Consider the following 14,424-nt stretch of genomic DNA (forward strand, 5'->3'; position numbering starts at 1 on the left):
CACGTTCTACAGATCGAAGGAAAGAGGGGACAGACGTTATCAGTGGTCAATCGATTGCAGGAAACAATGGTCTTCTACTATGCTGACAGGAAGTCCATATGATTTCTAGTACGGAAAAGCAAGTTGATGGAATACTGAAGCCAATCGAGAAGTGCCAAGATATCACGTGATACCGCACCTCCATACCGTTTCTGGTCTCGCGCCCCTCATCAACTTCTCCCTCTAACCGTTCATCGTCATGCCTGCTTCGGAACAGCTAAGATCCCTCCTCTTTCGTGCCCGACTCTGGTTGGGCACGAAGCGCTTCGGTCTTTTAGGACCTAGCAGTGTCAGAGTGAGCTCGAACCGAATCATCAAAGGCCCGTGTGAACCTGTTGAACTTGAAGCACTGAAATACGTTCGGCAACACACCTCCATACCTGTGTCCAAGGTCCATCGAACCCATCGACTTGACGGACGCCTCTATATCGAGATGGAATACATCCACGGTGATACCCTCAGAGATTTATGGTACGGCGACAGTTTATCCGCGGGTGAGAGGCAAGCCATTCTTCAAGAGCTTGCTGGTTATATTGAACAACTTAGAAAACTCGATCCCCCTGCAAAATGGGCCGTGGCTTCATCAGACCTTGGCCCAAGTCTTGACTACCGAGTGGGATACCGGCTCTTTGGCCCTTTCGACAGCAACGGAGAATTCCATTCTTTTCTCCGGGGGAACATTCCGTTGGAGAATTGTACGCAAGTCTTCGGTGACGTGGTCACGCGGTGTCATGCTCGTCAGTACCGAACGTGTTTCTCTCACGCCGACCTTTGTCCCCGGAACCTCATTGTGCGCAATGGCAAGATCGCGGCCGTTATTGATTGGCAATTCGCCGGCTGGTATCCGGAATATTGGGAATACACTAAGGCGCATTATTCGTTTCCCAACGTGGACTGGTGGGACAGATTTGAGCAGGCTGTCACTCGCTACGATGATGAGCTGGCTGCGGAACGCGCTCTATGGCGACAACTGGACGAACCAGGAATGTTGTTCACTTAGAAACCGCTACTCGCTTAGCAGGATTGATACGTAACCCTACCAAGGCATGGCGTTCAAAACGAGGCCTGTGTCGGTGAGAAAACCTATGGCCATTCCCTCTTTTGGTTTCTAGTTGTCGCCATAGGTCTGTCGAGATTGGCTAACTGACAACACAGAAAATACAGGAAATCATCTGGGCTTATCACACGAAGTGCGGGAAAAAGAGAATTTGATAAAAAAGGAGACTTCTGCAAGAGACACTGCCCGAGTCAGGAAATACAGCAAACCTGAAGAGCCACGCATTCCAAGGTGGAAAACCTGTGTGAAGCAGCCTCTCACACCTTTTTGCATGACTTGATCAGTGTCCTGAAGGAGAAGTGCGGAACCGACTCAAACAGGTGCACGCCTTCTACTTGGATCTGGGATTGAAGACGGCGAGGTTCAAAAGCCGTCACGATTTTCGAATATGAAATACACAAACAGATTTCGATATACGCAAAATCTTGCACAGGTGGCCAAGTCGTCTTACGCTCGAGAGATTCTTCAACGCAATGAAGGATGCAGCACAGGACGGATCGTGAAGCAAAGTCGGTCTAGTCGACACTGCCTGGCGAGAGAATGATCCTTCTCGCCCAATGTTTGTTAATGATGACGTGGGCTATGCACGCATCCCTTGCACCAACTCGCTCCACATAAAACGGACGGGGGGTGGTCTTTAAGCACAGACTCACGCATGTTGCGCCTCATAACCTTGATGAAGTCTATGTGGTCAGTCCACGGTCATGCTCACAGTGAGATAGCTTTCTTCACGTGAAACCCCCGTATTCTAAGCCTAGGTACGTATGCGATCCGGGAGAAAAGTTAGTCGACTGAGAGCTTGCCAGACTTGCCAAACCCCTTCTGGTTTCTTCGGCCTCTAGGCGAACTTCAGGATTCTGTGGGCTCGGAAGAGAGGAGAGAAGTTCCCTCCATGTCGATCATTGCTACCTGCTCGCTACCGTACATATCCGCCAGGGATATCTACAAAGGCCGTCTGAAAGGTGACGTGCAAAGCATGGCTGGCTAGACATGGCATTGCGGTTCCTGCTGCTCGACTTCGGAGAACAAGTCAGGGCCAACGGTCTTCAAATCAACCACCTGAATAACTATAAGACTTCTCACCAGACCTTGGTTTAAAGTCTCAAATAGTCAAGGAGTCAACCTCCCTCTCTCTTTGTGCTATGTTACACCTTCTCCACGCATGAACATGTCCTGACACTCTGAATCTTTCCCGATCGGTTGACTGTCGAACTTCGCGTCCGCACCGACGACCGTTTCCAGCTCAGCTCTATCGTCTTTAGTTCACCAGGCTGTGTACCCCCCGTCTACCAATAAATCTGCTCCCGTCACGTACGAGCTCGCATCCGATAATAGGAAGACAATTGGACCTCTGTAGTCCTCAGGCGCGGACAGTCGCTTGAGCATCGTCTCCTCGGTCCACAGTTGTTCAAAGTTGCTGTTGGAGAGCACGCTGGCCGTCATCGGGGTGCGGATGACGCCGGGGCTGATCGAGTTGACTCGGATCGACGGGGCCCCGTCCTTCGAGTGGCCCCATTCCGACGCCAGGTTGCGCGTGAGCTGGTGCACGCCGGCCTTGGAGGCCGCGTACGCTGCGTTTGGGGTGCCCTGGACCAAGAGGAAAAGGGAAAATCAAACCACAGTTAGCCACCGACTGCCTCTTGTCTTCAATTTCCGCACAGCATTGCTGAAAAAGGGCAGAACTGGACTCTTTACCCTTCGACGGGCTGCAAGGGGACCAAAAAAGCCATACACACCTTGTTCACCACGTAACCACTCATGCTGGCGATGAAGACAAAGCTCGCCGAAAAACCATGTTGCCTGACCAGCTGCGCGGCGGCCTGTGCGCAGATCAGCGTGCCGACTAGGTTGACTTCGATGATGCGCTTCGCATCCTCGACGGGAAAGTTGATCGAGGGCCCGACCCAACCGATAGCGGCGCAGTTGACCAGCCCGCGCAGGGGGTATCGGGCGGCAGAGACGGCGTCCTCGAACACGGCGTAGGTCGACTCGAGGTTCGAGATGTCGCATTGGTAGTAGGCCACCATCGTCCCGTTGCTCTCGGCAGCTCTCTCCAAGTCTTCTGCACACACGCACAAGCCAGCAGCAGCGGCAAAGCAGCATTAGCATGAGCTCCCATAGTACACACACACCTTCTCTCTCTCTCATTCTCTCTCTTCTCCTCGCGGTCGACCTGGGACCATATCTGGACGGATGGTGAAGGGTGGTCTTTTACTCACCCTTGTGAGAAGCTTTCGCTTCCGCCTCGCGATCAATGGCAATCACGTCGGCGCCGGATTGCAGGATCGCTTTGGCCACCACGGCGCCCATTCCGCCCATCGCACCCGTCACTGCGCCGCGACACCGTCGCCCCAGTCAGTTTCACTTGCTGGCCGCAGAGCATGAAGGAAGGAGAGGAGGGGAGGTATGGGTTGGGTTGGGCTGGCCTGTGAGCAGCAACAATATTTGTCTCCTCCCCCCTCTTCCTAACCCCGGACTCCGTGGGTGTGTCCACCACGTACGTACCGATGATTGTTCTGCGGTCGAGAGAAAAGAGGTCTCGGGCAGAATCGTCTTCTTTTCCCGTATGCCGCCCGTTCGTTACCGGCTCGACCGATGGCTCAGTTGAAATCATTGTGCTGAGGATTCCGCTGATCAGGGCTGGACAACAAGAGGGCTTTGGCAACGACGCAGTGGTAGGAGAGAAGTCGTGCTTTCTGGATCCGGGGTTGTAAACACAGTGGACTGTGGTTTATTGATTGATCGAATGAATGAATAGATGGACGGATGAATTGTAAGAATAGTTTTTGAGAGAAGTGGAAAACGCAGCCAGCCCAACGACACACCTTCGTTGCCTCGGAGATTTTTGTTTTCCCTTCGTCGCTGCCAATTCCACCTGCCGACAGGCACTCGACTCGACTCGACTCGGCATGCGTGCCATCCATCGGCAGCGACTCGGCGCGACAGTGCAGATCGGGAGCCAGGCCTCTGACAAAGTTCGCCGTGCGATGCTCTCCCCATCCGCTCGGAGCTGGACCCGGCGGAGACATTGGTCGAGAACTCCAGCACCACTACCCAGGGTAGCGGCGGAGGGCGGACCGCCGCCGCCCGGCTGAAGAAACTAACTAACTACATTCGTATACGAGATACGCACTAAGTACTCTATATATCTATGTATACGTGGACCCACCTCGCCTACCTCTTGGAAAGACCCGGTTTGCTGGGTGGGGGGGTGAGTGGGGTCGCTGCTGCGGCGGAGAGCAGCGCAGTGTCATTTTCTGTCCCCATGAGAAGAAGAAGAAGAAGAAGTGTAGTGATCCGACAGGGGGACTTTACGCCGAGTCGGGGAAACGAAAAGCATTGGGGAGGGATGGAGATTGTTGGATGGGGGAAGAAACACGAGAAAAGAGAACGGGCTTCAAGAGGGGATTTCTTCACACGCTCAGGCTAGTAGCAGTAATAAGACAGGACCAGGTGTCGGTGTTGAGAAGCAAACACTGGTTTTTTTTCTCCTTTTCTCAGGACAATCTCATTACACAGGGCTTGCTTGCTTACTCGTTCATACATTTCTAGGGAACGCCTCTGCATCAACACTTGAGACAAACCATGGCATCGCGCTCACTCCTCGACAGACTCGAGGAACTCTGCAACGTCGACGTCGACGATGTGGACACGGCGCTCATCAAGAGCTTGCCCTTTCCTCCGCACAATCGTACGTCAACCTCCGATCTGAATGTCTGCCGTAAGAGCGTCCTCGCTCGGCCTGCTAAACTGTAATCGGCCAGAGACTTCGAATCAAGCGGTCATAACGAGCGAATTGCTGAAACCCGAGAATAGCACGCTGCTGGAAGAGCTCGTCGACAAGTATGGCAAGGAAGGCTGGGAGAAGGTGTATAATATGGCGGTACGTCTCCTTCGGTTTCTGAACAAACAATCCGGACGTTCGAGTTCTGACGGTCGCGCCGCTTCGAGGTCTTATTAGGCTGTCACTTTTTGTGCCAGAAATGTCCCCTACTTGTCTGGCCGCGTACTTGTACAGACCTCACTCCGTCACGTCAACGACCGCGCCGCCATCATCAAACACTGTCACGAGTATGCCGACGCCTTCGAAAGGGCTGGAGTTTCAAGAGATCGTTTCGCCATAAAGGTGCCATTTTCGGGAGCTGCGGCCTCGGCGGCCCTAGAGCTCAATGCACAAGGCATCCGCACTCTGGCGACCGCTGTCTTCTCTCTTGAACAAGCCATCGCAGCCAGCCAGTCAAACTGTCTGTTCATCAGCCCATACTACAATGGTCAGTAGATTGACTGTGTCGGCTTGTCGTTTGTGGACGAACCAATCTTACCTTTATCTTAGAGATCGCTGCGCATCTCGATCCATCGTTACGTCCACAGGTCACAGACCCAGCTCTCGAGGTATAAGCTGTCCTCTTTGTTGTCAAAAGATGTAGATAGCTGACCCTCTATTTAGCATCCCATGTCAGCCCGCGTAATACACATCCTCAAGACATTTGCGGAAGCCTATGTGCGGACTGGAAAGGAACAACCGGTTATGGTGATTGCGAGGTAGGTTACGCGCCAAAGCTCCTTGCTCGGGTTGTCGCAGAGCTCTTGCTGACTCCTTCTGCGACAACAGCCATTTCAATGTTGCCGAGATCCTTGCCATGGCCGAACTGGGATGTCAGCATGTCACCATTCAAGGCCACAACCTCAAGAAGCTCATGGAGACACCTGACACTCTTCCTCCGGTAGTTAAGAAGAAGCCCAAGCATCCGTATGCCGAGTTCGCCGTTGCAGAGCGCTTGAAGACGTTGGAAGCCCTAGATCCGCTTTCCGGACCGGAATGGAATGGAGTGCTAGCCACAATGGACACTGACTTTGTGGTGGACGACGGCGAGAAGCTTGACAAGTTTATCGCCGAGAACCCGGTGCTAAATAAAAGGTTCGGAGATGCTTGTAAATTTTTCCTCGAGGCCGAAGAAATCGCCAGGGCGGCGATTGAAAAAGTCATGGCGGTCAAAGGCTTATAAGCTTTGAATGCGAAAGCAGACGTCACATGGAGAGTGCCTTACAAGTGTCGTTCTCAAGAACGACGCCCATCAGCCCGTCAATAGCCTGTACTTTGCATGCAGCTGTCCATGTTGACCACAGGTCTCTGGTTTTGTAATGCCTCTCGAAAATTATCTACGGAATGCTGCATGTGCGGCAAACTGACAGACAACCACGAGCTACTATTTTACCTGTTAATAAGTTGAGCAGGGCAGCAGCAAGCAGACTTACGGATATCCTTGGAAGTTCGTTTGTGATGATGAATGCAGCCGATCATGTTCGAAGGCGACGCAGCCGCTGCTTTCTGTGTACGGAACTTATGATCTCAAGGCCGCATTCAATGCTCGATCCAGTTGGTGCCCAGGGTTTCACAAGCCCAACAGCTGTTTCCAACAGCTCTGAAACATCCTCAACTGAGTCGGCCAGTGCAGGGGTCTGAGCAGCGAGCGCGATAATGAGTGCATAGCCAACACAGCTGCATGGGATATTAATTAGCCAACGATCTCAGAGTTGAACAGAGACAAAGCGGAAACAACTTACCACTGTGCTGTACTAAATGTATAGGGAGTCCTTTGCGACAGAACATGGCCAGCAGTCAGGAGAAATGCGCGGCTAGCAGAAAGGCAAAGCCGGCACCGCTCAAGGGCCACCGCTGGTATGCTTCCCTTTTGTTTTGCAGCTCGTGAGGTCACGTAGACTACAAAGGGTCGATAGATGTTGTGTTTGGCAGACCAATACCTGAGTCGCAAAACACAAGCTTGGTCACTGCCCGGTGGCCTTCCCCAAAGATCCGGTTTGATGGCCTCAGGTAGTGACTCATGCCATGTTTCAAGCTGACGATCGAGCTCCTCGCATACTCTTAGTAGTGATGCATCCGGGTCAGACGAGAGCATGCCGCATGAACTTTGTGATCGACCTGCGTATAGAGAGAGGCTATCGGTGAAGTACATGGTATGATGGATTCGATTAAGCAAGGACCTTGACGATATATCGGCCAATGAGTACAAACTTTCCGGTGCGGTGATAGTGCTGTATGTAGGAAAGGGCAACCGATCAACCAGCGGCTCGATACCACTTCTCGGTTGGTGAAATTCGGCAAGGATGTCGCTGGTCGGGACCTTTTATCAACGCCTGGTTTTTGGCAATAGCTTCAGCAGATAGACGTACCACTCGATCAAGAAGCAGGCCCAACTGACCCTGATAAGACCCTCATCGGTGTCTTTGGACAAACGCTGTCGGCGCCTGTGATGACTTAGTCAGAATTGTACCATGAATCAGCTGGTTTGGGATAATGGTCAAACCCACATTTGCTGGACGCTTGTCGATGCCATATGTGCAAGCCTCCAGGCCATCAATGGGTCGGCCACATAGCCAAAGTAGAGTGCGCAGAGCATGAGCGCCTGAGACAGAACAAGATCTCCACTAAACGTCATAGCCCAGCAAGGAAAGAGTATTCGAAGAGCTTTTCTGATTAGTTCGTCGCCGGTGTGTCTGACAGTGGCGGGGTCAATCGGGTCCAAAGCAGTTGCGCCCAATGCGAGAAGAGACAAAATGAGAGCAGAGCTCGAATCTTGCTCGAGGCCATGATTCATTGCCCTTTCATATTGTGACACAAGATCATCTTGATCAAAGATGGGGCGATACGGATGCACCAGCGTCCAATATCGGTCGAAACAGGTGTCCGCGAATGATCTATCAATCTGGAGAAAGCCTTGCTCCAACTCGTGATGCGCCGAACTGAGGCCTTGCAGCCACTGTAACTTCGGTCGATTTTCTTCTACCAGGAAGAGAAACTCCTCTGGAAAGTCACCTACTAGAGGGCGCATCTGCGGTAGTGTGAGGAGATTGCTTGTGCTAGTTTGGTGACCGAGTGGGATGGTTAGTGGAGGAACATGATCGCTCGCTTGCTCTGCTGGGTCGTCCGACGCATCGATTCCCGGGCCTGCAGACCTTCTCAGTACAGCATCTTCCCGCCGAGGCTGACCCGTATTTATGCAGGGCATGTCCTCGTAAGCAAATGTCGGTGTGGGTGATGCCGTCTCGGGTGGCTGTTGAGGACTTTGGCGGAGAGAGTTGAGGATCATTGCATGCTGTCGTAGCACATCTTCAATCGCATCTAAGCGACTTAATCGGGCATCAGAGGGTTCACGCCTGTCATTTCTGAGACGGTTTAATATCCTTAAGTACTTGTACAAGTTGCGGGTCAACGACTTAAACTCACTTGGGTGACGTGCCGTCTTGATACACACAATCCAGGCCTCTATCTCGGCACATTTTGCATTTTGGAACATTACCATCACATCGTCGCTTTCTGTCTTGTGGTTACTTTCTGACAATCCCTGAATGATCTCCTTGGGTCAGTTTACCTGTAGCGGCAGTAGTTGCAGGCGAGATTTGCCCGCCTAGGAGTAGAATTCATATTGCCGACCACAGGAGTAACTGAGAGATGACAAGTGTATCTACCAGCTGGCAATATGTCTCAAATAGTGTCACCCTCCTCTTCCAGTTTCGTGTCGTGCGCGAGTTGTGAGGGAGGTGGTTGATGCTGAGTCTGATCGAGAGACAGCGACCACGGCACCGGGAAACGAACCAAACTTGCCAAGGCGCCAATACGCATTAAAACCTATATACTCCGGCAATGTCTGGCGACGACGATACCCACAGAAACCTCGATGTATCATGAGAAACTGCAATATTCCCTGCTCATACAATCCGTGTTGACCAGACCATCCATAATATACATCTTCACACGTTCGTGTCCTGTGTTGCTGCCTCATAAACCAACGGGGTATCTCATGCAATAGTCCCAGTCCCCCGGCCCTCTCCCTAGGCAACCCAATTCCGTACCCATGCTGTCCAGAACCGATCCAATGCCTCGCTCCTCTCCTAAATGCAATGCCTCACCAATCTAGCCCTTCATACTTGGCCATCTCCAGTGTTTCCAAAACAGGCAGAATCTGGGCTTCATCATTCGCAAGAGCAGTCTTCTGTCTCGTCCGTGAGTAGAAGACAGGACAGTCCTTGCTATCACACCGTATTTCCTCATTCCACCCAAAACCCGAGCAAGACCGACAGACCTTGGCCAATTGTGCCGCTTTTCTCTCTGCTTTCATGAGCCTTGAACGTAATTCTAGCATGGACTGTGCGGCTCGCTGAGAGCACCTATTGCACAAAGGGGCCGGAGTGTCCAGACGTTCGCGACAGACAAGACATGACGATGATTTCATGTATGACTCCAGAGTCTTCTGGGCTCTCACACCCACTTTCCCATCCGCACCAAGCCCAGCTTCTACCCTCCTGATGCGTTGGTATTTCGGCATTTCGTCGTACCACTGGCGGACATTGGCTCCCACCAGATTGAAGATCCGCTCGAGAGGTGGGATGATGTTCTTTGAAATGTAATATTCCGCGTCGAGCTCCGAATGCGCGTCGTTGAGCAAGACCTCTGGCGCCACACAACGATCGATCAACCTTGCGCCTGGTCCACCAGTGACTACCACATATGGTACTCGTTCTCCATATTGAGGCTCCAGTCTCGGATCCTCCACCATTTTTCGAGCGCTAACGAGCGCACCAGGAGGCGGAGGCCCCTTTTCACTGTAAGTCCCGAGCTTGACTTCTCTAGCGAAACAGAAATCTTGGATCGAGATTCTGCCCTGCATAATTTTGGCACATTGAGACTGGAAAAAAGCTTTGACCTGACTTAAGTCAGCCGTGCGGAAAAGTAGTTTCAACGCAGTCTCCTCGATCTTCTGCTCGGCTGGGGTGCCGTCCCGGCGGACAGTCTCGATTCCTTTGGCGTCAAAGTCTGGCACCGTCTGGTTTCGACTTTCGTACTTGAACCCCACGTATCTTTTCTTCGCAAGCAAAACACATGGGTGATAGACCTTCTCGAACTTCAGCCTGACCGGTCGAGGGTTCATCTTCGTAATTGTGTCGGCAATCTCTTCACCTATATCGAAAGCTTGCTCTCTTGTTCGGCCTTTGAGATAGACGAAGAGACTGTCGGTATCGCCATATACCACTTCGGCGCCCCATCGCTCGACAGAGTGAATAAGAGCAATGGCCTTTTCAAGCGTTTCACGACCGGTCTGAACGATGCTATCGGCGATCTCGGAGCACGGCATTCTTCCAGAAAATGATGCGGATGTATATCCGTATGTGACGTTAGCGATAAGCTTGAGGGCAAGTTGTCTGTTATTCAACAGTCTTTGCAATGTCTTGTCATCCTTGTCCACTTTCATGCCACTCTTGACCATGACTCTGGTCTCGAGGATCTCGCTCAGCATCTTAGCCAGCAGGGACTTGCGGATCTCAGGCTTGGCATACAAGATGCCGTTTGGCGCGATGTTGATGTAATCCTTGAGCAATTCTAGCAGTCTGGGTTCCCGACGGTAGTTTGTGAAGCCCATTTTGTTGGCGCCCCGCCAGCCCACGACTCGGCCAAGGAAAGTCGAGTAGCAATAGTTATAGGCTATCATGACACTGGGGTAGAGAGATTGGAAGTCGAGAACCAGTAATGGGCTGGTATAGAAGTCGCTTTGAGGCTCCATGACCAGGGGTAAGCACTCCAACGCATTCTGGCCCCCGACTTGCCTGCGACTGGGCGAAACCAGTATGAAGTTCTCCGGCTTTGCGATGCGAAACATCAGGGATTCAACCTTGAACTGTGACCCGCGCGATATGACCGAGAACCAGTCAACCCCCAACAACCGGGCCTGTTCGCTTGTTCTCGGGATCAACTCGTTGGCTTCAAGAATCTCTATGTCGATCTGTGCCCGCGAAATGAAGTACTCGACGACCTTGGCTTGATCGCGAGGATTTTTGCTTTTGTACCACTTTGTCAAATCAGCAAAGCTATAATGAGGTATCCTTTGGTGAAGCAAGTGGTAGACAACGTTTTCCATTGTATACCCAAGTAGGTTCAACTCGCCGCGCATGGCTCTCCAGATATTGATTGTATGTCGACCTGTGACACGAACTGTCGAGGTGTGGTTGAATCCCCAGCGGTCGTCTTCCTTGCCGAATCTGCCATGAGATTGAGATTTCATCCTCGATAGCTCATCACAGTAGTTGAGGTCGTACTTGACTCGTGCTCTTTCAATAAGATATCCCCATGAACTATTATGCACTTCATAGCCGGTAAGAATGTCAGGATCATAGAGTCTCACGATGTCCACAAATCTTGTAAGAAGGTCAAGTTCGGTGGACTCTTCCTCAACGTCATACGGGACATTGCGAGCAATCTTTTTGGCTGTCTGCGAATCACCAGCAACGGCAAGAATTCCAATATGAAGCCCGGGCTTGCCCGCACTGGTGTCAATACCGTCATCGTCAACCTGCGCGCACCAGAAGATACAAGCAATGGCGTCTTCATCCGGATTTGGAGCAAGAGAGCCTCGAGTGTTGACATGGACTTCCAAGCTCATGACGTTCATATACTGCGTCTCATGATGTACGCTGGTGCTGGGCTGCTTCTGAGAATATTTGAAGCCATACTCATTCTTCTGCGTCGGTGCATCAATCTGTGAAAGAGCTCTGCCCCGCGCTCGGACATTGCCCGGTAGCTTCCCGTCGACCTTTGCATTGTCTTCTTCTTGTAACCAAGAGAACACATCGACTTTTCGAGGAGGCGTCGCCGCTATCACCCACTCAGGGATAGTGCAGCGTTTGCGTCTCTGATTGTCCCGGACCTTTTCCGCAGTAGAGTCCAGCAGCGAGGGATGTTTCCGACCAAATGTTGCTGAAGACATTCCTGTGGGATCAAAATCGGGTAGATACGGCACCGTTGCGCTCTCAAGCTTGAACTCGCGACCCGCGTATTCCCTTGACTGGTTTGGGACATCTTCTTCGCGACTGTAGTATGCTTCTTGGTAGATCACATCCGGTAGACCATTCTGCCACATAGTCGACTCGACATCTTTGAAGCGTGGCGGGCAAGGCTGATACAATTGCAGACTATTCCCTCCTCGCTGTTTTGGAAGGCCTTGCAGACTGGTATCGAGTAAATTGGAAGACCTGATATTTGTGCCTAAGGTGAGAGGCAGTTGGGTTTTTCCTAAGGTGGTGGACGCAGACTTTGCGGGCGTCTTCAGCGTTGCAGGAGATCTGGGTGGGACAATGGTTGGGCTTTTCGAGGTGTTTTGCGAAGCAGCGCTTTTCTGGCTTAGTCGGAGTACTGTAGCAGGATCGGTGGGATCTTTTACAGTTGGAAAAGACAATGTCGACTGTTGGGAAAGAGTCGGTCCATTTCCAAGCGCGTTCTTTGGTCTGGGCTGTTGGCTCATGAGCGAAGTACGCTCAATGATCGCCTGAGGCAGCGGGATGTTTTGCATCTCTTCCTCGGTCGGCTCGGCGCCTAATCCGCTCTTGTCATCCTCGCTCGAGGGATCAGGCTCTTCCTCCGATTCCCAATACCCCACGTCAGGCAAAATGTTCTCGCCGTCAACCAAGTGTTTCTGTCTTTTCCTTGGCTTGAATGTTGGCGCCTCTCCGAATCGTGCCCTCTTGGTGGCTTTCATGACTTTTGTGGGAGTGTTCAGATATTCCGGCGGGATTTCAAATGCATCTTCGTCAAAATGATCCATACCACTGACAGGCCGAATGCCATATCGTTCATATTCAGAGGAGCTGATCGGCGTCAAGACTGGCCTGTCGGTAGCTTTAGCGTCATTGTCATTCTGGCCTTCAGTCTGTGGTGATCGCTCAGACGAGCCTTCCTCGGGGTCGACTTCATCCATACTTGAACCTGAGCCATCTCCGAGACTGTCGGGCCGAGTCTGACCACGGACAGCCTGTCCGTGCTCTTCTTGCGCAGGGTTCTTGCCGTTGACACTGGTAGTCGGGTTTGTTGGCTGAAGCATCCGGATTCTATCCGGATACAAGTCGTCGATACTCTCTAAGGCCGTACGAACAGTGTTTTCGAGGGACGTGGATTTCACAAAGGTGTCGAAAGAAATCTTCTGCTTATCACTTTTCTCCAACTCTTCCTCTGCGAGCTCGGCCACCTTCTGTCGGAATTCATCTTCGTGGATCCAACCCCCGTCAGCCTTATTTCTAGGATCTGCTGACATAGATACCAGAACTTCAGGAGGGAACGGGCTGCTGTTCGGATCCTTGAGCCCCATTCTCAACTTTCTGCGTCGAGTCTCATCTTTCCAGAGCCCAGCCATGCTCTGCACTAGCTTGGCATCTGCCGCTATGGGATAAGTGCGCTCGATAAAGTCATGGTGCAGTGTGCGAGCGTGGACGTCTTTGCGGTTCAAAATATCCTTGACATGCACGTCCACCTCGAGCGTACAGTGGCTCTGTTTAGGTAGTCGGGCATTATCAAAAATGGCCTCGGAAGGTATCGAAAGATCGTGCCATTGATGCATTGGATTCGTTATATCGGCATATCGCGGGACCGGCGCACGAAACTTGACCTTCTCGCAGTCGATATAGCCGCACCCATAAAGATTGTAGTCGCACATCCACTGCGCGAGATATTGCATGTGGCTTTCGTATGGCTGCAATACTCTCTTCATGACCGCTCCTTCTCGCAACAAATCGGCCAACCTCGTCATATGCAGTGGATTCAACAAATATATCTTGAGGTAGAACTTGTATCCGACGTGGAAGCCATAGAATGGGATGCCCTTCACCAGGGAGATGTGGGCAACGTATCGATGCTTCCCGTCGTAGATATTCTTGCGGTAGCTCACGGCCAGAGCGTGATCGATGGAGAGCTGCAGCGTACGAATAGCCACTTCGACATCTTGGGGGACGAGACTGCCGCTGTACTCGATGTAGGTATATTGAAGGGCGCCATGGATATGCATCAACACCTTCTGCCCAGTCGGGGTTGCGCCAAAGACGCGGATGACCGACACTCGAGGTCTGTCTTTGGCATTCTCGTTACTGGTGCCGAGGGGTACGGGAGGATCTAGACCGTCAACAGGGACAGCTTGGTAGTGATCCACGCAGTTGAGGCGGATGCGGAAGGTATCCATGAGTGTAGTGAGGTAATCGACGCGTCTTTCTCATGTTGCCGGCGCATTGTCGCGTGTTCGGTGGCAGATGATTCGGTTTCTAAGCATCATGATCAGAGATCTTCTATCCAAAAAGGCTCTCACTGAGAGGCATGGTGTGGGAAGAAAGAAATCAATGTTCCATGTTTACAAGGTGGGGGGAGTTATTGACATGCGGCGCGGATTGGGCGAAGCTGTGACGCAGCCTTCGTCGCCGGTGATTTTTCGCCTCTTTGTCCCTCTTCCACTTCCTGACTGCGCTTTTACTCCGAGCACATCACAGTGCCATCCACT

The 14,424-nt window shown here is 51.9% G+C and overlaps 4 protein-coding genes across 4 annotated transcripts; 2 read left to right on the plus strand and 2 right to left on the minus strand.

Annotated features, from left to right (window-relative positions):
- Positions 1-238: 238 nt before the first annotated feature.
- AYL99_09922 (hypothetical protein) lies at positions 239-1,039 on the plus strand (the record flags this gene model as incomplete). The annotated part of the gene is made up of 1 exon (XM_018841428.1): positions 239-1,039. One exon carries the CDS (start codon positions 239-241, stop codon positions 1,037-1,039), a length of 801 nt encoding a protein of 266 aa, XP_018689137.1.
- A 1,197-nt stretch (positions 1,040-2,236) lies between these two features.
- On the minus strand, positions 2,237-3,415 carry AYL99_09923 (hypothetical protein; the record flags this gene model as incomplete). The annotated part of the gene is made up of 4 exons (XM_018841429.1): positions 2,237-2,345; positions 2,412-2,683; positions 2,833-3,158; positions 3,316-3,415. 4 exons carry the CDS (start codon positions 3,413-3,415, stop codon positions 2,237-2,239), a joined length of 807 nt encoding a protein of 268 aa, XP_018689138.1.
- Positions 3,416-4,681: 1,266 nt separating this feature from the next.
- Positions 4,682-6,102, plus strand: AYL99_09924 (hypothetical protein; the record flags this gene model as incomplete). Its single annotated transcript, XM_018841430.1, has 6 exons — positions 4,682-4,787; positions 4,861-4,979; positions 5,058-5,367; positions 5,430-5,488; positions 5,544-5,638; positions 5,709-6,102. 6 exons carry the CDS (start codon positions 4,682-4,684, stop codon positions 6,100-6,102), a joined length of 1,083 nt encoding a protein of 360 aa, XP_018689139.1.
- Positions 6,103-7,245: 1,143 nt separating this feature from the next.
- Positions 7,246-14,112, minus strand: AYL99_09925 (hypothetical protein; the record flags this gene model as incomplete). Its single annotated transcript, XM_018841431.1, has 4 exons — positions 7,246-7,363; positions 7,427-8,245; positions 9,026-9,108; positions 9,199-14,112. 4 exons carry the CDS (start codon positions 14,110-14,112, stop codon positions 7,246-7,248), a joined length of 5,934 nt encoding a protein of 1,977 aa, XP_018689140.1.
- Between the last annotated feature and the right edge of the window lie 312 nt (positions 14,113-14,424).

The sequence above is a fragment of the Fonsecaea erecta genome (assembly GCF_001651985.1).
Source record: "Fonsecaea erecta strain CBS 125763 chromosome Unknown Scaff10, whole genome shotgun sequence".
NCBI classification, from domain to species: domain Eukaryota; kingdom Fungi; phylum Ascomycota; class Eurotiomycetes; order Chaetothyriales; family Herpotrichiellaceae; genus Fonsecaea; species Fonsecaea erecta.